We start from the raw sequence: 26,185 nt of genomic DNA, 5'->3' as shown, positions 1-26,185 counted from the left end.
TGTAATTTGGGGACTACTTGTAAAGGATAAAATATATACCGTATTGGCCCGAAGACGGCCCTGATTATAAGACGACCCCCTCTTTTTCAAGACTCAAGTTTGAAAAAAGACTTTTTGAACACCAAATTTAATTTTTATACAGAAAATAATTACAGTACATCTGAAACATGATTAGAACAATACATTTGAGAGAAAAAACATGTTATTTTGCCTCATTCAAATCTTAATATCTGAACATTTAAATATGTAAACTAAAGTGCAATCACATTCGTAAATGAATGGCTTCTGGTTTTTGAAATGTAAATAAACCAATCTATTGTGAAAAAAACAACAAAATTGCAATAACTGCATTAACCATCAAAGTGAAGTCTAACTGTAACTGTAGTCTTGAAACAGATCTGAATAAGGAAAAACATTGCAATAAAATAATGCAAACTGGTTAAACTTGAGAGTAGCTGAGCTTTGTTATGACAGAACATCGCTTAAATGATATCTGGCGCTATCTTGCGTCGTTATGGGTATAATGTCTAGAACGCGAATACTTTTTCAGTCTTGTTTCAATGCAAAAAACACCGCCTATATTTGGGCCAATAAAGTAATAATCATAACTCAGGTATAACACTGAATACTAATCTATAACAAATATGGAGTTACAGTAAATATTAATTTTCCAGGTTAACCCTAAACAGGAAAATTAAAGATGTTTTTTTCGTATTGACATTTTTTGAAAAAGATGGCTGTGTAAATTGCAAAATATAGAGATTTTAGTGGTCCATGACCCTGATGACCCCCCATTTGTTAGGAATGCAGAATTTGAATTTTTCGTGGCCTAAGTTATGCTTAAAAAGGTTGTCCTTGCCCAAAAATGTGTGTCATTGTTTTAGTTGTATTTCTTGTGAATGATTTAGGAAAAAATTACTGATTTTATTGAAATAAACTGTATTACTGTAGATTCGCTAGCAATTTATGTCCCGTGCAAATTTCCGCTAAAACGTTGATCAAACTGTGATGCCATCTTCTGCTAACATTTTTCAAGGTTTCCTCATCAAGGTTTCCTCATGGGACCTTTGCAATGTTTGCAAGAGAAATCTAGATGTTAATTTCAGTCGACAGCACAGGGTAAAATTGCACATCATGGTGGCTTCCTGAGCTCAAGATTAATGAATGATTTTGTTAAATTCTTATTCCTGAAAGAAAAGATGATGTACACACAGAACATGTTCTTCCAAAAATGACTTATTAGTTTGTCTCTTTTATTTCCAAAGCAGATTCATTTGAAGCTTTAATAGTATTTTTACTTAGTATGTACTCATAGTTGAGTCATAAATGTTGATGTTTAAATGTATTTGCTTCCAGTGTTTCCAGCTACTTTTTATTTCTTCTTTCCCACATTTTTGCAGGTTCAACAAAAACCTCTCCTACTCCAACTGTTCCTCTTGGCATATTGAACATGATGCAGTATTTGTAATAGGTGTCGACTAAACAAAAATGCTTCAAACTTTTACGTATAATGTGGCCATACTTTTCGCAAGAATACTGGAAAATCCTATCTGATTAAGTCAAATTAAACTTTAACGTGCTCTTCAAGTGCACCCATGCTTTTATTGATGTGCGGGCGGCGTGGATGTCCACTGCGTTGCATCACGCTCGGCCTCAGGTGGCTGCGCAGGATTGCATCCATCAAACGCACCATATTTGTACTAAACATTACCTTGCCGCGTTACGCGTCAATACGAGGCACGTTTCGGAATGTGCGCAGCCTGTGTCCTTCGGCCTACGTGCGGCTCACCCGTGTTCAATACGTCGAAAAAAGGCCCTCAGCTTACGAATGTTTTTAATGTTTGTTTGACAGGTGTTGCAGAAGCATGGACTGTAACTGCGTCAGCGATCTGCTGCTCCCCCCGGTGCCCGCACTCTGGACGCCAGGTGGGTACGCCACCATTCACCACATGTAACCTTTGGAAACCCCGAAACATCATCAACATAACGTGATAAATGACTAATTAAATTTTTTTTCTCGCACAACTCTCAAAGGGGGGGGGGGGGGGGGTGAGATATGTCACTAGGCGTCTACCTTAATGCTAACAAACAATGCAAAATGCCATTGAGGGCCTTAAAAGATGATTGTGTGTTTAATAGGGGTGTGAGGTTATCGATATGCTCCTGCCAAGAATCGAGATATCGTTTCAAAAAGTCAATGTTTAAAAAAAAAAGAAAAAAAAGGAACCAACAAGTTGCCACCAAAATCTTCCACCATAATAGTGTCTCAGTTAACTCTAAGGCTGAATTGACTGTGCTCGTCTCAATCCATTTAGACTGGGAACGTTCGTTCATTCGACACTAGAGCATTCGCAGTCATTCTGTTCGATTTTCGGGGCATTTACAGGTCACTTGCTTTTTATTTACAGGTCATTTCCTGTTGAATTTGACTCACTGCATGTTCATTTGGGCGATTCCCAGGCCACTTCTTGTTCTGTAACTCAAAATAAATAGGAAGTGACCCATAAAATACCCCAAAATTAACAAGAAGTAACTCAACTCAGTAAATCAACAGGTAAATGACCTCAAATGGCCCAAATTTACCTCATTGCCTGGCATTGGCTGCCACTGACGGCCATTGACGTTCAATCCGTTTGAAGTGGGAGGGATGGCAGCGAATGAACGAATGTTCATTCGCTGCCACCCTCCCAGTTCAAATGGATTGGACGTCTACTAGTGATAAACTCATTCCAATTCACAGCAGAAGCTTGTTTTTCTGTTTATTAGTTGTTTGTAGAATATCCTAGAATTATTTCCTGACCAATGTATCGAAAATCGTTGTATCGCCGTATCGTCAGATCATTATCATGAGCTTTGTACCGCATATCGTATCGTGAGGTAACAAGAGGTTCCCACTCCTCGTGTTTAAACATTTCGAGACAATAGATGCGTTTCCATTACCCCTAGTAAACTGAAATATCACAATGACGAAAACGCCTGAATTTCGAGAGAAAAAAAAATATTGCAAAAATGGTTTTACGCTTTTATGAAAAACTTTTCAGATGTCTATACGTCACAGGACTTGACATACCCAGTCACGTGATCACTTCACCCTCACACACAGCCAATATTACCTAAAAGCAGCCGACAGCGTCTACAAATAACGCCCAGTTGCTACAAACTACGCCCACATGATGCTACGGTAGATATCACATGTTTATAGAACTAGATGCGAAATGACAGACTTAGCGGCATTAGCACATGTATAGAGAACTAGATGTGAAATGACAGACCCGCCGGCGTTCGTAAACAGCCGCCATCTTAAAGCAGTAGACTTCTCAGGAAGGCTCTGTTGTCGCGAACCTTCCTAGTAAACCTGTTACTTTTTATCTAAAATACTCCTGAATCTACAAAATCTTGACTTGAATCTATCTTTAAATGATGAAACAGTTTTAAAACTTTCACATTTCGAAAGTAGACAGAAGGGAAATGATGCAATAACTGGAGCAATTTTAACAACTTTAATGGTTGATTCACTTTAAATGACTTCCAAACATAGTAAAGGTTACAATCTGGTTATCGCAATATCCGCAATACTCCTGCGTCTAGTTAAGTTTAGGGTAAAGAATTGGGCTAGGGCCTATTGTCCCAAAAACCCTTTGAACTTCACATAGTGCAGAAAGGGAATTCTTCACGCCACCATACCAACAGCAGTCGTGGTCTGGAGGGGCGTAGTTTGTATGAGGCGTGCTTTGTAGCGTGGCTGCGGCTTCAGTCAGACCCTTCTCCACGCAACAGGTTTTGGGCGTCCATCTTCCTTTGGTAAAATCTTGTGGGATGAGACGAGAGTTACGAGACTTTTTCGAAAAACAGCTTTAATAGTAATATGTTTAAGTATCAATATTTGAAATATCGCTTTTGTTTTGCCCCAAAAATGTTGCTAAAGTAACACTTCTTACTCATTTATTGTTATCTTCTGCAAAAACACAAATGTCACTGCAGCTTACTTAGCTTACAAAACTCTAACCATCCCTGAGTATACTAGTATTCATGTCTGCATACAGTCATTTGTTCGCAATGATTTATGGTGGACTTATTTCCAACAGGGTGGCATTATTACTATCAGTTTTTTTTCAATTATTCTCATATGAAAACATTCATGTGCATATGTTGCTTCATTTGCTGTTTCTGATTGTGTATCATATTGCCTCTGGAAAGCCCTTTGAGACAATGTTGTTGTGATCTAGGGCTATACAAATAAAATTGAATTGAATTGAATTTGGCGAGATTATTGTTTTATTACATTTTTTTTTTTTTTTTTTAAATAACAAAAGTTTAACAGTGTTGTTTTTCCCTCAAGCTATTTTTTACACTTGTTAATGGTTAGATTAGTGAAAAATAACAGACCAATGGAGATACTGCCCATGCGTATCAGTTTATGATTGAAAACAAGCAAATTTACTGCCTAACACTAATTCATTCGCTAACATCACCACTGAACTATAATGTTAGGAAGGCTGTAAAATGAATCATCAGAATGACTCAGATTCGTATTTCCCAATATGTCACAAAAATAATTGCCTGTCCACTTGTTGCCAGTCAGCTTTCATAAAGATTAGTGACCAACCATCAATTTACTTCTAATTAGTTTGCTGTTAAAATAACAGCAAGACATCGCTTATATACTTTACATAAAATACATAGTACAGTATTCTGCTTTTTTTTTTTAAGTTCCTGGGACAAGACAGTCTCTTCACTGATGTTGATCCATTACATAGAGTATCCTTGGCAGGGGTTTGCCCTCTGGTCTAGCTTTATGTTCACTTTGATTGTCCAATGAGTACAAACACTTGACTCCGTGTGTGTGATGTGCAAACAGGGAGCTTTGAGGCTTGTGCGTGTACGTGTACACATCTCTCACAGAGTGTTGTCATCACGCACCTGAGCAATCTGTGCAGCCTAGAGGGCACGAACAAACGCTAAAGTAGCTCAGGGCAAGTGCTGTGATATTAAACACACCATCCGTCACCTTCATCGCTCATCCAGACGGCGACCTCCTCGTACCCACCGGCGATTGATAGAATTAACGACGAGTCTCCCTCTGCGCAGGGTTCGCTTTCCCGGACTGGGCCTACAAGCCGGAGTCCAGCCCGGGATCGCGGCAGATCCAGCTGTGGCACTTCATCTTGGAACTGCTGCAGAAGGAGGAGTACCAAGGGGTGATCGCGTGGCAGGGCGACTATGGCGAGTTCGTCATCAAGGACCCCGATGAGGTGGCCCGACTCTGGGGGATCCGGAAGTGTAAACCTCATATGAACTACGATAAGCTGAGCAGGGCGCTGAGGTATTTGATGTCATGTGCTCCACTCACAATAACCACTATTAACCACTAAACCTAAAAACTCAAAAGCCCAAGTAGAACAGCTTCTTTTCTGGGGAAATAATTACCTTGACTTTCAAGTTGTCCAAGTTGCGAGACGTTGCATAGTTGTTTTCATGTTTACGTCAGTGATATAAACAGAGAAAAAGTTTGGAACCTATATTGCAGGAACATCAATATTCCTCAATTTCTCCTTATCGACAGCTATCTTAATGGAAAGTTGACAGAGGAACCTCTTAGTAAACAAAGTCAATAAGGATTTCCAAATGAATTTGTTGGAACCCTTTCTCGAGCATCCCAGAATGCATGCTTATCATAAATAACTTGAGCCACCATCCCACCACCTCCTTTCTTCTTCCGTGGCCTCTTCTTAATGAGGGTTGTCGTCAGAGTCTAATTGTTATGAATCGGCTGGGGCCACAATTAGCCTTCTTAATTAGCTCACTTAATTGCTCAATTAAGGGCCACGGCACAATTGCCACACCAAGCAAAACGCGGGCCCTGATACATACGTGAGCTCCGTGTGGGTTGATGTCGTGCATAATGAGCCATTTTAACACTCTGCTTTCTTTCAAACAAAGGAGGTCCCAATTTTCAACTAAAATCATGCATTTTCGCTATTTCACTCCCAACCTGAGTATTGTGCTCTTTCACCTTCGCCAGGTGGCATGCACACCACACCTCAGTGATGATGAAACTCACATGCCCACTTGGATCGTTACCATAAGAACAAACCCTGCTTCCTTTCATTTACTTGTCAGGCACTTTTCCGATGAAATGAAAATACTACAGTACAGTTCTTAACTAATTAGTAGTTAACTAAGATTTGATTAACATGACTTCTAAACAAGAATCATCTAAGATTTGTATAAGGGCTTAAATTGGTAGGAATCATAAATAATGAAGCTCCAGTTTTATTATCAAAAGTGTGTTTAACTAATTACAGTAATTTTCGCACTATAAGACGCACCTGACTATAAGCCGCCGCACACCAAATTTGACACGAAAACCACATCTGTTCACAGATAAGCCGCATTGGACTATAAGCCGCAGCCATCCTCGCTGTATTATGGGATATTTACAAAAGATATTAACCGGTAACACTTTATTTGACAGCGGCATCATAAGGCTGTCTAAGACCAAATGAACCACCATGAAGCTTTGAACCAATTAGCTGCAAAGCTTCATTGCTTCAAGAAGGTTCATTTGGCCATCACTGTTCGCTTGGAGGAGACAGTCAACTTCTGCTACCACCTGCTGTCAAAACTGTTGTTGTCCAACATGCCTCTTAGCATGCATAGCAGCACTACAGATGTAAATAACAATCAAAATTCATGTTCTGTTCTAATTATTTCTTTAGTTACTGTTCCAGTTGTTTCATTAATTGCTGCATTAACTGGTTACACTTTATTTGACAGTGGCGCCATAAGACTGTCAATAGACGATCATAATTTCGACATGAGACTGTCATGAGCAGTAATGAATGTTTATAACAGATGTCATTTAGTGTTATCCGGCAAATTATCTCACTTTTGAATTGATGTAAAATAGCCGAGCTGGACATAAATGGAGTTAGTGACATAATTTGCCAGATGTCACTTAATAACATCTGTCATAAGCATTCAGTAATGCCCATGATAGTGTCATGTCATGATTATGACAGTCTTATGACGTTGCTGTCAAATAAAGTGTTAACTTTTAACCCAAATAAATCAACAAATAAGCCGCACTGGACTATAAGCCGCAGGATTCAAAATGAAGGAAAAAAGTAGCGGCTTATAGTCTGAAAATTACAGTAACTCCCATTGGCAATGATAGACATAAAAATCAGTTTAAACTAGGATGGCTGGCATTGCATGATCACGTTTCTCTGCCATTGACGGTGATAGACCTCCAGTCCATTTTGACTGAGAGGGCTGACAGTGATCAAACGGATGGACTGGACATCTTTCACCGTCAATGGCACCCAATGAGATAATCATTGTTAGTCATTTTCACAGTTCAGTTGGATCCTTTTTTACTGTGTTTAAAAATGGGAAAATAATAAGTGCTTGAATAATAATTCATTTAAAGTACTGTATATGACGAATAAGGACAAAACAAATACTGTGCCTAATGAAATTAAAAACAAATGCTCTGGAAAAAAAAAAAACGGGTGGGCAAACTATTCCAGAAAGAACCACAGTGGGTGCAGGTTTTCATTCCAACCGATCAAGACGTTTCACCAATCTGTTGCTTTACAAGTGTAATCCGTTGATTGCAATCAGGTGCTGCTTGTCTGGGTCAAGATCTCATCGGTTAAACTGTGTTTGCTGGATCGGTTTAAACAAAAACCTGCACCTACAGCGTCCCTTGTTGACTGGTTTCAACACTCCTGCTCGAAACAAGTAAATGGAAGTTTATTCCACTTAAAAGCTAAATAGAATTCTATAGTTCTAAAAATTTATCTTGTGTTCCGGATACTGTCAGCAACATAAAAAAAGTTGTTGTCCGAAAAAAAATATATATATATAGTATATCACAAAAGTGAGTACACCCCTCGCATTTCTGCAGATATTTAAGTATATCTTTTCATGGGACAACATTGACAAAATGACACTTTGACACAATGAAAGTAGTCTGTGTGCAGCTTATACTGTATATACTATACTGTATAATAGAGTTGATTTATTTTCCCCTCAAAATAAGTCCAAATATAGCCATTAATATCTAAAACCCTGGCAACAAAAGTGAGTACACCCCATAGAAACTACGTATATCCCTAAAAGTCCAAATTGAGTACTGCTTGTCATTTTCCCTGCAAAATGTCATGTGACTCGTTACAGGAGTGCTGTCAAAATTGCTGCAGAGATTGAAGAGGTGGGGGTCAGCCTGTTAGTGTTCAGACCATACGCCGCACTCTACATCAAATTGGTTTGCATGGCTGTCACCCCAAGAGGAAGCCTCTTCTGAAGACAGTACACAAGAAAGCCCACAAACAGTTTGCTGAAGACATGTCAACAAAGCACATAGATTACTGGAACCATGTCCTATTGGCTGATGAGACAAGTGGGCTTTCTCGTGTACCATCTAAAGAAGATGCTTCCCCCTGGGGTGACAGCCCTGCACACCAATTTGATGTAGAGTCCGGCGTATGGTCTGAGCACTAAAAGGTTGACCTACCACCTCTTCAATCTCTGCAGCAATGCTGACAGCACTCCTGTAACGAGTCACATGACATTTTGGAGGGAAAATGACAAGCAGTACTCAATTTGGACATTTAGGGATGCATGTAGTTTCTATGAGATGTACTCACTTTTGTTGCCAGGGCTTTAGATATTAATGGCAATATTTTGAGTTATTTCGAAGGGGAAAATAAATTTACTCTATTATGTAAGCTGCACACAGACTACTTTTCATTGTGTTAAAGTGTCATTTTGTCAGTGTTGTCCCATGAAAAGATATACTTAAATATCTGCAGAAATGTGAGGTGTGTACTCACTTTTGTGATACACTGTATAATAACACTACTTAACTAATGTATTAGATTTGACACACAAAAAAAAGCCAGTGATACATACTTAGTTTTGTGATTCCAGAGAACTTTTTAACTGTACTTTGTACTTTGAAAACAAACAACTGTTTAGACATGTTTAGAATTCGGCATGTGCCGGCATGATATTCTGATGTTATGATAACCTTAAGCCAAAATATAACGGTATCACGGTATTGCAATTACAGCTCCAAAATGTGTTACTTTGAGATATCTGGGTTGAAGAAGAAAAAATAAATAAAAAATTTTTTTTCCATTGAACAGGATTTTTATTTTTCCAAACATATTAGCAAATTGGAAGATAAGTATAATATTAAAATAATTTTAAAATATACATAATAACATTCTGAATAAAATCAAAATGAATGCAGTCATTTAGGTGAGCCTAAACCCACAGCCACAGCTCAACATTATTACCATAGGAACAAAAAAAATTGAATTATTTTCCATAAAAAGCATGTGTGTATGACTCGTATCATGTTTACATTATACACACAGTCCCTTTCTCAACACAGACAGTTGCCAGAGAGAAAAAAAACACATGTTTTACCACTACTAGAAACACTATACACGCTGGGGTAAACTCTAATGGCTGGTGGAAACGTTCATGACAGTTGCCACGTTTACATGGAGCCAAATATTCCAATTACAATCGGAATATTTGTTCAAACCGAATAAATGTGTTCCATATAAACACCTCATTCAGAATGAACAGGCCCAAACCGAATGGAATTTCATTCCGATTCACAGGGGTGGAATATTCCTTTTCCCAAACCGATTAGAAGTAAAATTATATCATGTAAACAGGGAAGCGGAATGGTGTCTGGTTGCGTTCTTTCTGCGCATGCTCCGTACTGACGTAGTGACGTCACTCGGTGACGTAAGTAACGTCACTTGCAACATGGCTTCCAAGCACACGCACAGCGCACCCACACAACTTTTTAAATGAACGGCGTATCATTCTGAAGTTTTGTTTCCACTCGAAAAGTTAAAACAGCAGCTGATCTGACGATCGATCTCCATGTTTTGCAACGTGACGCTTTGTTTTGATTAATCTGCGCATGTCAGACGGCAGTTGTCAAACGTCCTTTCGGAATAAAGGTAGTCACATGTAAACGCTGGATCGGAATAGATGAAGTGACATGTAAACAGCTGATGTGAAATTTCCATTCGGAATGCTTTGAATTGGTATGAATAAAAGTATGTAAACGTGGCTAGTGTTTACTAACCTTTAATTCTGTATAAATGCGAAATCATATTGGAGGTATTGCCTCCTCGGCTACCACCCTCCGCAAGCATGCTTTACATGTCGGTTGGCGCTCCTCTTAGCTGTGGCTGTCTGTAACTTTTCTGTAGCAGAAGTCTTCCCATACCAGTAATTTTGTTTTCTTCGATGGGGGAAATAGTTCAGGAGTTTCACCTCCTAAAGCCATTGAGTAGCACAGCTGACTCACTGACACTGAGCAACAACTGGTGGGGAGGGTTGAGCCTTGCAGCTGCAAGCGAGGGATTTCTCCATGCATTTTTGGGACATAAAAAATTGCTAATACCTTAGGGACGGTATGACGAAAACGTTGTGAACCCTTGACGTTTTCATACCACGGTATACAGGTACCTTGAAAAATTGTAATCGTCACGTCTATTTAGAATTCATACATTTTAACAAGTTATCTGCAAAGTTTCAATATTTTGAACTTGATGACATTAATGATTCAAGTAAAAAAAAACAATAATAATAAAAAAACGGAATTAACAACAATAAATCCTGAAAGTAAAGAAATCTACGATGTGTTCGGCATTTTTAATTCAGCCTGTTTTTGATTGTGAGCACGTGTGGTACAAAAAGCCAAACTAAATTTACAACAAGGACGGTTCATTCTTTTACACCCAGCTCTCATGTAATCGTGACTGTCGGGGTATTTTTTGGAATTTTCCAATTTGAAGAATCCGCTACATATATTTCAGGCTTCTGATTTTAAATGGAATATTTCATGTTTGTCTGCTAGCAGTGAAATCAGACTAAATATGTCTCACGCTGTATTGAATAGAGGTATTGCAATCCTAATTGATTAGAAGTGGAAGGAGACGTATTCAAAACAGTGGGAAATGAGCATAGCGCTCACCCCGCAGTGTAGTTTACAGATTCATTTCCGTAAAATCTCAAAACCTCGACGCGGGTGTTGTTAAGCCTTTATCCTTTTATCCTCCTCATTTGAGGGCTTCTCTTGTGCTGCAGGTATTACTACAACAAGCGCATTTTGCACAAAACCAAAGGGAAGCGCTTCACGTACAAGTTTAACTTCAGCAAGGTGGTGCTGGTCAATTACCCCATCCTGGATATGGCCAACTCACCCTTCTTCCTGGCCCAGAACCATTTCAATGGAGGCGCGACCGCACCCGACTGCAGCCCGGAGGTACTGCAGACCTTGTACCGTCTTTGAACTGTCATTTACATGCAGCGTCATTAGCATGGAAGAAGGTCAGAAAAATTGGCAAAAGAAGGCATGCTGTTTTTTTTTTTTTTTTTTTTTAAATTTCAAAAATTGATTGAACTAAAAAAAAAATCTATTGGTGTCGTGTGGTTTTGCCTTCCCAGTTAGCAGGTACCTGCTGAGCCTTTCCTGGATGTATTAAAACTGTTCTCAATCGTGTGCGAGGCTTAACTTTAAAGTTGCTACATATTTATGAATTGCGTCACTGTGTCATGAAAAAAACAAACTTTATTCAGTTTTGGCAAGATTAAGAAATCCCTTGGTTAAAAAAAATCCATTTTATGTCTTATATTTTGCCTAACTAGAAGTCAAAAAATGTGTCATTAATTCACACATTAATAAACACCTATCAGAACTAAAATATTTATATATTTAGCAAGAAAAACAAGGCAAAATTAATCGTCTGAAAATGTTATCATCCTGGCTGACATTTTCGTTTTAGAATGACTTTTTTTTTTATTATTATTATATAATTAAGCCTTGAATTGAATTAAATGCATTAGTCATTATTCACTGGATTTGAGTTAAGTCAAATTTACTATTAATTGTGAGTCCTTCTGAAGAACAGTTTTATTATTTCCCTTGCTTTTCGGAAACATCAAAAATTGACCTTTTTTTCAAGGAGATCAAACAGACAAAAATGATAATATTTCATCTCACCAGTGTTGTTTTTGGAAGCCATTTTAGTGTTCGTCTTTGTCTTTTGGACGAAATACTTATTAGTCTTAGTCATATTTTAGTCATTCCAAAATGTGTTCGTCTTGCTAGGTGGCTCTGATAATACCTGACTGTAGCCGATAGCCCGACAAATTACGCCCACATGATATGGTAGATATGGTAGACATGGTAGATATCACATATATATAGAACTAGATGCGAAATGACAGACACGGCGGCGTTAGCAACATGTACAGTTTAGGAACAAGATGCGTAAGTAAACAGCCGCCATCTTAAAGCAGTAGACTTCTTAGGAAGGCTCTGTTGTAGAGAACCTTCCTAGCGAATCTAAGTAACTTTTTATCTAAAATACTCCTAAATCGGCAAAGTCTTGACTTGAATTTATCTTTAAATGATGAAACAGTTTTAAAACTTGCACACTTATAATGGGATCAATTTTAACAACTTTTAACGGTTGATTCAGGGTAAAGAGTAATTTAGGGTAAAGAATTGGGCTAGGGCCAATTGTCCCAAAAACATTTTAAACTTCACATAGTGTGTCTTATGTTTTTTTGTGTTTGTTCAACACTGCGAACCATATGTTTAAAAAAAAAAAAATGCTCGCCACGCTAAAGTTAATGCTAATGCTAGTGCGACAAGTTACACTCAGTGTGTGATGATCACTCAGAAGCACAGACCTTTAAAAGCTAAAGGAAAATTGAATATTCTCTCTTAACAACATAAGAAAACAAATCTTACCATGTGTTCCCAGCAAGCTAGATGCGCAGCGTAGCTTGAAATACATCATAAACTTCGGTGAGGTGAGTGAGGGAGAGGCACAGCACGTCTCACATGAGTGACACAACCAAAACACTGCTAAGATGCAAGCTGAAGTACTCCACATACAATATGAAAATGTCATGAATTGAGAAAATATGACAGAAACTGTCGCATTTTCTTCTTGTTGTCATCTCATCAGACGAAAACTGTCATTCATCTCATTATGTTCTAGTATCCCAAGCCACGTTTCTAGCTCCTTATTGTCACGTCAAAGTCATGAAAAAATTGTTTGTCGACGAAAACAACAATGCTTAGAAACAAACTTATTGCAATGTATCAGTTTTTTTTTAATCTATCAACCATAATTTGGCCCGGGGTTTTTTTTGTTTCTGTTTTGAGTTGCGGGCAAAAGAGTTAAAGGGTTAATTAGAACTACACGTCGTAAATAGCGATAGCAAACTTTACAACAAGCAGAAGATAGTAAAAAAAAATATCATAAGGAAGCTAACCATTTGAATACTGTTTCCAGGTCAAGTTTGCACTTTTAAAAAAATTGGAATTATAAATATAATTTTCAAAATTTGTCTAGTACAATGCCAAACCACAAGGCTAAACTTGCTAGATAGCTAACTGACCTAGAACTGATTTTGTGGTAGTTGAAATCCTAGACAGACAAAAAACTCCGATACTGTATAACTTAAGAATGACAAATATTACTGTTGCTTAATAAGTTGAACTAAGTACCATACTGGTGGGTGATATTTTTCCTACTGGAAAAAACATGCTACACATTTTCATAGGATGTATGAGTCTGAAGCGGAATGGCTCATAAACTGAGGTCCCATTTTATCTTTTATAGGCTATTAATCCATGAGCAAAGCTCAGGACAAGTTTCCACGCAATGTTTAAAAAGTGCTTCCATGTTAAAAGTACAGTAAGAGTGTCATCCGTCACTTGTCTACGCCACATTTAAGGTCACGAGAAGACGGCTTTAGGCCGTCCTTAACCCCCACAGGCACCCCAAAGACGACATGATCCCCTCCGCTCTCTCATCCCCCCGTCTTCGGCGGCATATCCGCGTGTCATCGATCGAAAATGAAAGCGGGGTCGCGTCAGATCAGATCAATGGCGCGGGTCGTTAATGCGGTTTGTTAAGCAAACGCAGATCCCGCAGCTTGGGGAGCTTTCAAACTTGGGGTGACACGGGATATTGATCCGGGGAGAAGGGGGACACAAATCCCCCCTTTGTCCCAACACTCATCTGTTCCATTTGTTTCACCCCGTCTCCTTGTCCCTGGTGTATTCTACGCCCTACATCCTGAATGAGTGTCACCCCGTCTGATCTGGCTCCCGTCCGTCCTCGATCCGGGCCGAGCCGTCTTCCCGCTTTCCTCTTCGCTTATCCTTTGTAGCCTCAAACGAGCGTCCCGATCCCATGACAGCCCTTTGTATCCCCGTCCTTGCCTCCGCTCTGTCGTCGTTTGCGTCACTCTCCCGCAAGACGCGCCACTGTCAATACACAATGGTTTTGAGCCCGGATTTCTGCAGCGCCACCGCCAGAAAACCAGTGAAAACAAACACATTTACTTGCGTCGAGTTATTTCTCAGGAAGACGCAAGCATCACTTTGCACCAAAAAAAGATTTATCTGAATTGTGACTATTTGACTAATTGAACAAACAGCTGATTTTAAAAGTCTACACACCCATTCTTTCTTTTGTTGCAACTTTTACAGTGACGTTGTTCCAACCGTTGTCCCGTAAAATTCTAAACTAGATCATAGTAAATTTGGATTTTTTTCACAGTTATTCTTCTGGTAAAAAGTTTTTTTTTTCATTTTTTGTTGTTGTTGTGGAATTCCTTAATAAAGATTTTGACTCTCAGAACAGAAAGTTTTCTACTAATTTTCATAATTATAACATCATTTTTTCTTGTGAAGATACTGTATGACTTAATTTGTATACATTTTGGACTTTTTTTTTTTTTTTTTGCAATATCAGAACAAGTTTTAGTTACAACCTTATTTTCAGGATATTGTTTCTTTTCTGGTATAAAAGTTTGAATTTATATTTTTAATATTTTAACTTTTTCACACCAAAATCACAATTTAATGCTTCCGATATTTTTCTTTTTAATTTTTTTTCAACTACAGTGACATTTCTCGCATTTTTTTTTCCTCCTGAAATATTGGTTATATTTTATTATTCTGTAATTATGACTAGGGTTGTCTGATAATATCGGATAGACGATAGTATCAGCAGATAAAAGCATTTTGAAATGATATCGGATGATATCGACTTCGGTTTTTCATCAGGGTTTTGGGCCACTATGCATGTTGCCTTCAAAGAGAATGTAGAAGCCTTCAGCCTTTGTACAAGGGCTGGTCACAGTTTAGCACGGCAGTTATGATCATTGACCATTAGATGTCTCTAAACTAAGATGTTTGGGATTTTTTATGTCGGCATTGTCATTCTTTAAGCATCCAGTGGGGCATCATGATACAATTAGCCATCATACATCAAGTCCACAACCGCATATATCAGTATCGGTTTGATATTGGTATCGGATTTTTGGAGTATGGACAATATTGCGATATCGGTTATCGTTTAAAAAGTCATTATCGGACAACTCTAATTATGACTTTATGTTCATGATGTTACTTTCATTGACTAAGACTAATTTTACTCACTTATCTTAACTCCTTGACGTCTACTGTGGCGAATTAGTGACATTCCAGATTAAAGTAACCTCAATCGTTTTTTGTTTTTTTCCATACATTACTGTTGAAGCTAATTTGTGCCATTCATAAATTATTCTTTCTTTCTTAAATTGATCATTTTCTTTTATTATTTGTTCATTATTACTTATCTTATTATGTATTTTAATTAATATTAATTTGATTTAACATCTACTGCCATTGACAGTGATAAGACATAACAACACCCTTTCAATTGGGATGCCTTGCATTGAGTTATTATGTTTTTTTGTTTCATTGCCACTGACGATGATAGACGTCCAGTCCAATTTGACTGGAGGACTGGCAGTGATTGAACCAGTTCAAATGGATGTGAAGTCTATTGGTGACAATGGCAGCCAATGATTTTTTTTTTTAATTTTGGGGTCTAGGGGTTATAGTACTTTTATCTGCTAAAATTACAAATTTATTGTCCTTAATATAAAAAAATCATAGTTCAAGACGTTCATTGAATCAGAATCCTACTCTTACAAAATCCCTTGCAATTGCTTGCAATTTTACTAGAATCCATAAACCTCTAGCTGGAGGTATCATGTTTCATATTCTGTGTGCATTTCTTGTCTCTGGCTGCGCAGGCCATCCAGTCCCTGTTTCCTCGTTTGCCAGACTCGGGACGAGCCTCCTCCCTGTTTGATCGAGGGAGCGCGCCGCCGGGGCCGGAGGGAGACAAGCTCCGACTGGACACATTTCCTTTCCTCGGTTCAGGTGAGAAAAGTTGGGTGGCCCGTCAGGTGACTATAGCCAGAGGAGACTTGTGGTATACAGCAGACAAAATGATGGCCAACACTTTATCAACACAAGTTTTCCTGAAAGACTTTCATGCTACTCCTAGTTGAAGTTAACTGTATAACCGCACATCAAACGAGGGGAATTACACATTTTGTGACTTAAAAAATTAAATTTAGCTTAACGCTAGCAAATACAAAACGTCACAGAAGGTATAATGAACAGCATGTTGTAACCCTTTAAACAATGGATATTTCAACACAAACTATGTATTGTTTTCACTGTAGAGGATGACTAAACTTGCTCTGTGGCCTGTACATCACTGCCCCCTAGTGGCCAAGGCGTGCTCACCTGAAGGAGCAGCCCAATGTCTATTGAACTGAAACAAAGAAATTTACGGTGGCCGAGAAGTGTCAGGCGAACTGCCAAGTCGAAACGCTTTACAAAAAGAAAAACATATGAATTCAAATTGCTACAACACTAATGCTAATTCCAAACACTTTGCAAAAGAAAACACAAATGCAAACTGCTACAACACTATCCCCAAATGCCAAAACACGAATGAAAATTGGCCAAAGAACAAACCCCAATCGCCACGACATGAACCCAAATTTTCTGCTTTACAAATGCATTCGTGTTTTAGCATTTGGGGATCTTGTTGTGGCAGTTTGAATTCGTTTTTTTTTTTTTTTTCCTTTTGCAAAGCATTTGAAATTGGCGTTTGTGTTGTAGCAATTTGCATGTGTTTTTTTTTTTTTTTCAAAGCATTTTGACTTTGTAGTTCGCCTGACACCTCTCGGCCACCGTAGAAATTGGCAAATCCCTTTAACGTAACGGCGTTATTTTTTTCAGTAGTGAGTAATCTAATTAATTACTTTTGTCATCTTTAAAACGCTGTTACTGTTAAGGAGCCGTTATCGCAATATCCACAATACGCCTGTATCTAGTTAAGTTAGGGGCAAAGAATTGGACTTAGTAATTAATTACTCTTACATTCAGGTAATTGAGTTACTAAGTCAATTACTTTTTGGGAGAAGTAATTTGTAACTTTAATTAATTACTTTTTTAAAGTAAGATTAACAACACTGGTTACTACTGCTTGTTTTTATATACAGTAGTACAGTACTGTAGGACACACTTTCTCTTACTATATTAAAGAAAACGATACACAAAAATGTGTTATTTTAGGAGACTGAAATAGATCAAGATACGAGTTTTTTCAGTAACAGTTAAACCCTCTCAAGGCTCCACTGTAATAATTAGTATGAATCATTAGTTTGATGAAAAAAGTGAGTGAAATACGTTTACTGTTAGGGTTAGAGTCTATCACTTTTTTTCATGTCAGATTATAGCATTTGCTAGAGGATTTCTTACTTTCATATTCAATCAATGTCTGAACCTCATGTTCTGGTGCAAAATGCGGGAAATGAAGTCCGAATCAGTATTATTTTTGGCAGCTCTTTTAATTTTCGTCTTAGTCTTTTATTTTTGGACGAAAATACTTCTTAGTCTCAGTCATATTTTAGTTATTTCAAAATGTGTTAGTCTTCGTCTAGTTTTAGTTGACAATTCTCAAAATGTTTTAGTCTATAAACTTCAAATATTTTAGTCCATGAATAAATAAATAAAATAAAAGGTTTTCAACAATTTCCAATGAACACTGACAGACAAGTCCATAATTGTAGAGTGTACAAGGACATTAACATCTTCATAATGATAATACACACTCAGCAGGAAAACAGACCATTATTTGCAATTAGTTAACCAAACCTGGACACCACGAACTGTATGTAAAAAGTTTGCCAAGAGATTAAGAAGACACTCACCGAGTCACCGCGTTCAATACTAATGCTGACGCTACAAGTTAGTTTAGAGTGTGATGATCACTCAGCACAGACCTTTAAAGAATTAAGCAACATCGCATAGCTAAAATATGAAAACAAAACTTACCAAGCATCACCTGATGAAGCACAAGCTTCAGCCGGTGTGTGGGGCGGGGGGTTGGGGGGAGGCGGAGCACATCACATGAGTGACACGACCAAACACTGCTAATCCGTGCTAACTACACAAACAATAAGAAAATATCGCACATTGTGAATTCATGACTGAAACAATGGCGAATTTACATCTCTTTCTCGTGTCGTCAGACGACAACTGGCATCCATCCCGTTATGTTTTAGTCTCCGAAGACACATTTTTAGCTCGTCATCGTGACGTCATCGTCATGAAAAAATTCTTCGTTGACGAAATATATCTGTTATCATCATCGTTGACGGAAACAACACTGGTCCAAATTGACATTTCATCTTGATTACCAGCAGTTTTCATTGGACAAATATTCTTTTCCTCTATTTACGCAAACTACAAAAAATGGCGTTGGCCCACTGTTGCTCTCGGTGGCTCAATTATTGTTAAAGGAAATAAAAGCGATGGCAGCCTGCAGTCAAGGCGTTGAGGTGAGGCCCACTTAGCTAGTGAATTATACATATTATTGCCAAAAAGTGGAAGGAAAGAAGGAAGGAAGGTGAGGTCACTCCAGCGTCCATGACCGACACTGCTTCATGGATTCCACACACACAAAATACAGAAAGAGTAGGATGGAGGGTGGGAAGTGTGTGTAAACAGATGCACTAACTAGACCCCCTCCCTCCTCTTCTTCTTCATCCTCCACAGTTTGTCCTCAGGTCTTATTCCCTTCTCCCTCCCATGTGTCCCCACCGTCCTAATCCCTTCCCAGGCAGGAAGGCCCTAATTGAGGGTGCAGGCTTCAGTTTGTGGCCTGTGGGCGCCCATTACTGTGTTTTCATAAGCAAGCGAGAGAGGCCCGTCTGACTGATTCAATATTCATGTGTCTGCCAGCTACTCCCGCTACACACACACACACACAGGAACACGCTCACAAGCACACACACTTCAGCGCTGTCAAATTAGGCCCGCATAGTAAATAACGTAGCAGGCTGGCGGAGGGGGGAAAGAGGGGTGGAGGGATGGGGGCGCTGAGTTACTTGGCGGTTGGAAGGAAGTCTGGCTGTGCTGGGAGGTGAAGATGCTTTTGTTTGGTTGTGGAAAATAAAATTGAACAAAATCCCAGCACTCCAACTCAGCCGTTTTGCTTTTATTACAGCAATTCAAAGTACACTGGTGCCTAATTCGTTCACTTACCATGCTTTTAACTCAAAATACTCGTTTCTCAAATCATTTCTCTTCTTTGGAATGAATGGGAATGCCAATAATACATTCCAATTTTAGCTTTACAAGAAGATATAATGACATTTACTGAGATTGATGAGAGAAAAGTTGCAATGTTATGAGAGCAGTTTCATTTAATGAGAAAAACGTAATAAGGATGAGAAAACGTTTTACTATGAGATTTTATGTATGTTCTGTAGTAGAACATGATGACAAGAACATATTCGTCATTTTAGAAAAAAAATCTTAATATTGCAAAATTTGCTTTGCAAATACTAGAATGAAGTTGCAATGTTTTGAGAACAAAGTTTTTAAAAAATTGACAATCAGATTTATGAGCGAAAAATTGCAAAGCTGCACATTTTGAAGAAAGAAGTGATCATTTTATGAGGGGAAAAAGTTCTGTTAATAGAACAAAGAATAAGTTGTATGAAGAAAATATGAATTAGATTTAGAGTAAGATTGATGTTTTATTAGGACAAAAAGTTACAAAGTTATCATTTCACAAAGATGTAGTGGTAATTCAATGAGAAATGATTTACGTTAGGACGGGAGTCAGCAAACTGCGGCTCTAGTGTCGCATGTGGCTCTTCAGCACTGCCCTAGTGGCTCCCAAAAATGTTTGAAAAGGAAAAAATGATAGGGAAGGGAAATATATATATATAAAAAAAAAATATATATATATATATATACATACACATATATGTAGAAGTGGGAACCTCTTGGTACCTCACGATACGATACACGATACAAAGCTCATGATAACGATGATCTGACAATATGGCGATACAACGATTATCGATACATTGGCCAGATCATTCTAGGATATTCTTCAAACAACTAATACACAGAAAAAACAAGTTTCTGCTGTGAATTGGAATGAGTTTATCACTAGTAGACGTCCGATCCGTTTCAACTGGGAGGGTGGTGAACGTCTATGGCCAGTAGTGTCAGCCAATGAGGTAATTTTGGGCCATTTAAGGTCATTTACCTGTTGATTTTCAGTTACTTCCTGTTGATTTTGGGGTATTTTATGGGTCACTTCCTGTTTGAGTTTCAGAACAGGAAGTGACCTGGGAATCACCCAAATGAATAGGCAGTGACTCAAACTCAACAGGAATTGACCTGTAAATGCCCTGAAAATCAGACAGAATGACTTTGAATGCTCTGGTTTCGAAAGAACGAACGTTCCCAGTCTAAATGGATTGGGCGTCGAGCACCGTCAATGCAGCCTTAGCGTTAACTGAGACACTATTATGGTGAAAGATTTTGGTCGCAACATGTTGGTTAATTCTTATTTAGTTTTTTAGACATTGACACCTTTTTAAAACGATATCTCGATTCTTGGCAGAAGCATATCGATAACCTTTTAGGATTCAAAATATCACAATATATCACCATTTCGATATTTTGTCACACCCCTAATATGTATATGTGTGTGTGTGTGTGTGTGTGTGTGTATATATATATATATATATATATATATATATATATATATATATATATAAATTAATCGCAATTCAAACCATCTATAAAATATGCCATATTTTTCTGTAAATTATTGTTGGCATGGAAAGATAAGACACAAGATGGATATATACATTCAACATACTGTACATAAGGACTGTATTTGTTTATTATAACAATAAATCAACAAGATGGCATTAACATTATTAACATTCTGTTCAAGCGATCCATGGATAGAAAGACTTGTAGTTCTTAAAAGAAAAATGTTAGCACAAGTTATAGAAATTTTATATTAATACCCCTCTTAATGTTTTCGTTTTAATAAAATTTGTAAAATTTTCAATCCAAAAATAAACTAGTAGCCCGCCATTGTTGATTTCAATAATTACTTACACAATGCTCATGGGTGCTGAAGCCTATAAAATCAGTCGCACCCAAGCGCCAGCAGAGGGCGGCAAATCTACATAAAACACAACAAGTAAGCGTTTCACTGTACTGTCATTTAAATGTGTCTGAGCGGGGCATCTGCGTTAATTGGGTCAAATATTTTAACGTGATTAATTTAAAAAAAATAATTAACACCCGTTAACGTGATACTTTTGACAGCCCTAATATGTATATATAATATATGTATATGTATATACAGTGGGGAGAACAAGTATTTGATACACTGCCAATGGGAAAACCCATACTTGTTCTCCCCACTGTATATAATATATATATATATGTATATATATATATATATATATATATATATATATACAGCATGTTGTTTGTTTTTGTTTTAATATGGTTTCTGGAGGTGGACAAACATAAAATTTTTCTAAATCATTAATATTTTAATGAAGATGAACTTGAGGCGGCATCGTACAACAGAGTAGTCACGTCGTACGTCATTCTCTATAGGATGCACTGCAGGGAAAATCTAATCATTAAGGCTCATTGTGAATTTGTAGCCAACTTAGTCATTTTGATATTAGGCTAGTATTGCTAATATAGATACATGCAGCATGTGTTATATAAGGCTTTTAAAATTTTGCTGCTCCAGACATATTTGTTTTCTGTTTCATTCATCCAATATGCATGGCTCTTTCAACCTTTTTGGGTTGCTGAGCCCTGGGTTAGGACAATTTTAGTCGTATTTTTCAAAGGGGAAAAAAATGGAATTCTTACAAAACTGACTTCTATAGCACCTGAGTCATGTTTAACTGTTTGGCTGCTATCGACGTTGATAGGGTTATGAAATGGCACTGAAATACAATACTTTACTGCTAGCCTTCCCAGTTCAAATAGGTTGTACATCGATTGCCATCAATGGCAGCCACTGTGTGAAGTTGTTGCTGGGTGGTTGTGGTCGCCAGCAAGCATAATGAGTGAACATTCTTCCATATTTGTGTTTGAACCCTCTTACCCTTTCGTGTAGTATTAACCTCCTCCATGTCATCTTGTGTGCTAGGTGCACCCTGCTACACCAAACCTCCGTCCCTCCTGGGTGCATACCCCCGCAGCCCACCCTTCGATTATCCGTGGGGCTTTAACCCCTATCTCCCAGGGGCCTTCTCCCTCAACAACTGCCCGAAACTGCCCCCCGGCTCCCTCTACCCCTCCCAGTTCTACCCCGGCCCCCTGCCGAGCGGCCTGTCCCAACTGCCGCACCCCTTCTCCAGCCTGTTGCCCCCAGGAGAAGGCGAGAGGGGAGCAACGGGGCTCCAGCCCGGCCGCCCCGGCCTTCCGCCCTACCCAGGGAGCCTGTCGCTGGGCCGCCTGGATCTCGGCGACCCTCCTGTGGGCGGGGAGCGTGCAGGGGGCACGCCCCCAAGCCATGGGCCAGGTCGCCACAGCCCCTCGGAGAGGCGGGGAGGCGTCAAACGGGACGCCGAGTCCGACTCGGACCTGGAGATCACTGACCTGAGTGACTGCAGCTCGGACAACGAGCACGACTTGGCCAAGGACGCCGCGCCGGGCGGGAAGAAGGCCATGGTCCCGCCCCTGCTGCCACCTGTACACACCCACCCTCTGAAGGGCCTGCTGCCCCTCGGCCCGCCTCCGCCACCTCCGGTCATGTTGCACGAACGCCACAGGGAGACAGAGACCCTAAAAATGATCCACAGCTAATACTTCTGTTGTTCCCATTGCTCTGATTTTCTCCCTTTTTCGCCTCATCTTTCCCAAACTCTCCAGCAGACGTTTTACAGCGTACCAGTGACTTCCATGGTCCTTGTTGGAGCAGGATAGAACGTTTGTTAATGGCAATTTGCATCATCAACTCCACAGAAATGGCCGCTACTTGCGTGAAACAAGTTTCACAAAGACACAGTCCAATACTGCCATCTAGAGGAGTCTTTACTTCTCACCGCCACAGTCCTTGCTTGAAATTGTTGCTAGTTTTACTCGTGTATTGTTTCTGCTGGTCTGTATTACTTTGATTAAACCACATTTTAGTGGTGTGGAAATAATTATACATATATTACTGTGTTTTATTGTTTACATTTTTGTTTTGTATTTAGATTACATTTCTAGTAGTGTGAGAGTCTTTCATTTCTTAATTTTGAAATTATTTTGCAGTGTTGTGGGGACAAATACACTTTTGTTTGGTCATGATTTGTTTTTGTCTTTTTTAAATGTCAATTTTAAAATGACTGTGAAAATATGTATTTCGTTGTCTTTATTTAAATAATTGTTTTCCTGTGTTTAATTGTGCCATTTATGTATGTATTTATTTAATTTATACTACAAATATTTCCCCTAATATTTTGTCTTATTTATATATATATATACATTTTTAAATTCATTTACTTTAATTCAAGCTACGTTTATACTGGTGTTAAAACACATTTTGCTTAATATTTAATTCTAATTTCCTTTAAATCACTTTAAGTGGTTTTTAAACCTAATTTTATTTATTTTATTATATCTTTATTTAAATTTAATTGAATTTCAAGCACTTTACAAGTGGCATAAGAACAATTTGTGTGTTGTATTTTATTCCCCCACATTTAATACGAACCACATTTTTGGTTATGTTATTTCTAATAACCTTTTTTATTTATATTCTTGCACATCATGGGGCTTAAAAAGGGAAGAAAAGAAGATTAAACATTTGAAATTTGTAGGAATATTTGCGTGTGTATATATTTTAATATGGTGTACATTTAATTATTACCACCAATGAGGAGAGCTAATTGTATCGTGGTGATTTAATTGCGTATTTAATTCAACATCTTACGGAGATAATGCTATAAGCTTAGGTGTACCAAAATTTTAAATAATTCATAAGCAGATGTTTTTCTATGATTAGTTTATCTGAAGTCCTTTTTTTTTTTTTTTTTTAATTCTGCCCTTTGGTCTTTTTTTCCCGGTTGTTTTCCCCAAAATGTCTACCTTGTGAATCTTGGGGTGCACAAAATATGCTTATAAGGCTTATTTTTATATTAGAAATCATCAAATGTAAAGCGACATAATGTTTGATTTTTTTTTTCATACCCAGATTTAAAGAAAACAACATGAGCCACATTGTATCCCATCACAGCCAGTGAAATATGTATTGTAAAGTTTCTAATGTGACACCAACAGCTGTAAATATTGTTTCCTCTGTGTGTGTGTGCATATGTGTACACATCTCACATGTTTTGTTTTGCTGTAATGAGGTCACATAAGAGGGAGGGAAAAAAGTATCTTGAAAAGCAATAAACCTAATTATACTGGATATTTGACTCTTGTCACTTTGTTGATTAATTTGCTAACAATATGAAAATATCGATATTTTGATGTACATTATCGTAAATACATAATGTCTTTGTATTTCTTAAAATTAGAATTATCCTAATTTGTCTGACTTTATTATCTGAATATTGTTATTGGTAAAAGATTCATAAAATGCTTTAACATATAAAAGCTGAGCACAAATATAGTTATCTTTTTAATTAATAATACAGTAATGTTTTAAATGTGATCCAACCCTCAACACAAGAACTACCAAGGGTGAATCAGTTGATACAAATTACTTTTGTAACCAAAGAAGGGTTGTCTGACCCTAATCAGCATGTCTTTAGTGAGCACTGAGAAAACCACATGGTTGGATTGCTCCAATTAGCATCTTGAGTGTTTGCAGGGCAGGGCTGCCTTGGCTTTGTTGGACAGTGGACCTCTCAGGCAGGCAGTCGGGCGGACAACCTTTTTACATATTCCAAAAGCTGCAGTTTGCCTACAGCAGTGTGTCAAACCGATTCCACAAAGGGCCGCAGTTGGTCCTGGTCTTTGTTCCAACAGATCCAGCATAGACAGTTCAACCAATGAGGTTTCTGCTGAAATAAGCAGCACCTGACGGGATACCTGAAAAGATATTCATCTCGTTTGGTTGGAATGAAATCCAGTACCCACTGCGGCCCTTTGAGGACCGGTTTGACACCTGTGGCCTACAGTATGTACTGTATACTGAAGCTTGTGTTTGCTGTGACAAAACAGTTCTTTGGTCATTGTGTGCTTCAACATAATAAACTGTGAACCATGACAACTGAATGTTGAACTTGTCAAGACAAAGTAAAGGTGCTTGATGGGATTTGTCCCAGATGTTCTAGCACTCAATTTTCTAAAATGTAGACAGTCCTAGTTTAGCTACAGTTCTGGATGCTAGTCGTAGTTTAATGCCACATGGCTCTCTCATCATTTTTACACTAACCCAGGAGTTCACAAGTCTGGATTTGCAAATATTCAAGATGCTAATTGCAGCCGGAGCCGGATGTATGGGGGGGTCGGGATGGTCACGGCCCACCCAGACGTGAGTCGTGCCCACCCAATAAAAATGTCGGGAATATCTATTTTAGCGTCGCACTGGATATAGAGAACGCACAGAGAGTTGGTCTCATCAACTTTTTTATTGCAGGATTAACGGTTACTGTTGGCCGCAACCACGCCGAACAAGCAATCACCAAAACAAGCTGTTTTTCCAACCTGGTTTGTAATCCGCGCGCTTCATCTCGCTCCTCCAGACACATTCTCTCAGTCGGACATCCGTGCATTAATGACGTCACCAGCCACAACATAGCGTTGCCATATTGAAATGGGTGCAAAACTCTGTCGTGCATTGTAGTACAAACACGTTGAACTTTTGTCTTTTTTGCGGTTTATTTTTTCCATCGGAAAGACTAAAAGTTGCCGTGTTGCGGGTTGTAACACAACGAAGAGTTTGGAGCAGCATTTGAAGTTCTTCATTCTTCCTCGTGAGGAGAA

At 38.4% G+C, this 26,185-nt stretch overlaps 1 protein-coding gene across 5 annotated transcripts in view; it reads left to right on the top strand.

Annotated features, from left to right (window-relative positions):
- erfl1 (Ets2 repressor factor like 1) overlaps window positions 1-24,615 on the top strand; it is a 297,114-nt gene extending 272,499 nt beyond the window's left edge. For all 5 annotated transcript variants that reach the window (XM_057835145.1, XM_057835146.1, XM_057835148.1 and 2 more), the window contains 5 exons: window positions 1,853-1,926; window positions 5,089-5,323; window positions 11,128-11,305; window positions 16,150-16,279; window positions 22,413-24,615. In XM_057835145.1, the coding sequence (XP_057691128.1) occupies window positions 1,866-1,926; window positions 5,089-5,323; window positions 11,128-11,305; window positions 16,150-16,279; window positions 22,413-23,071 (1,263 nt within the window). In that variant the 5' untranslated portion in view covers window positions 1,853-1,865 and the 3' untranslated portion in view covers window positions 23,072-24,615. The remainder of the gene's footprint in view (window positions 1-1,852; window positions 1,927-5,088; window positions 5,324-11,127; window positions 11,306-16,149; window positions 16,280-22,412) is intronic.
- Window positions 24,616-26,185: the final 1,570 nt, after the last annotated feature.

Source organism: Corythoichthys intestinalis, chromosome 4, assembly GCF_030265065.1.
Source record: "Corythoichthys intestinalis isolate RoL2023-P3 chromosome 4, ASM3026506v1, whole genome shotgun sequence".
Classification (NCBI taxonomy): domain Eukaryota; kingdom Metazoa; phylum Chordata; class Actinopteri; order Syngnathiformes; family Syngnathidae; genus Corythoichthys; species Corythoichthys intestinalis.
The sequence above is the reverse complement of the archived record's forward strand: the minus strand, read 5'-3'. Positions and strand labels throughout refer to the sequence as shown.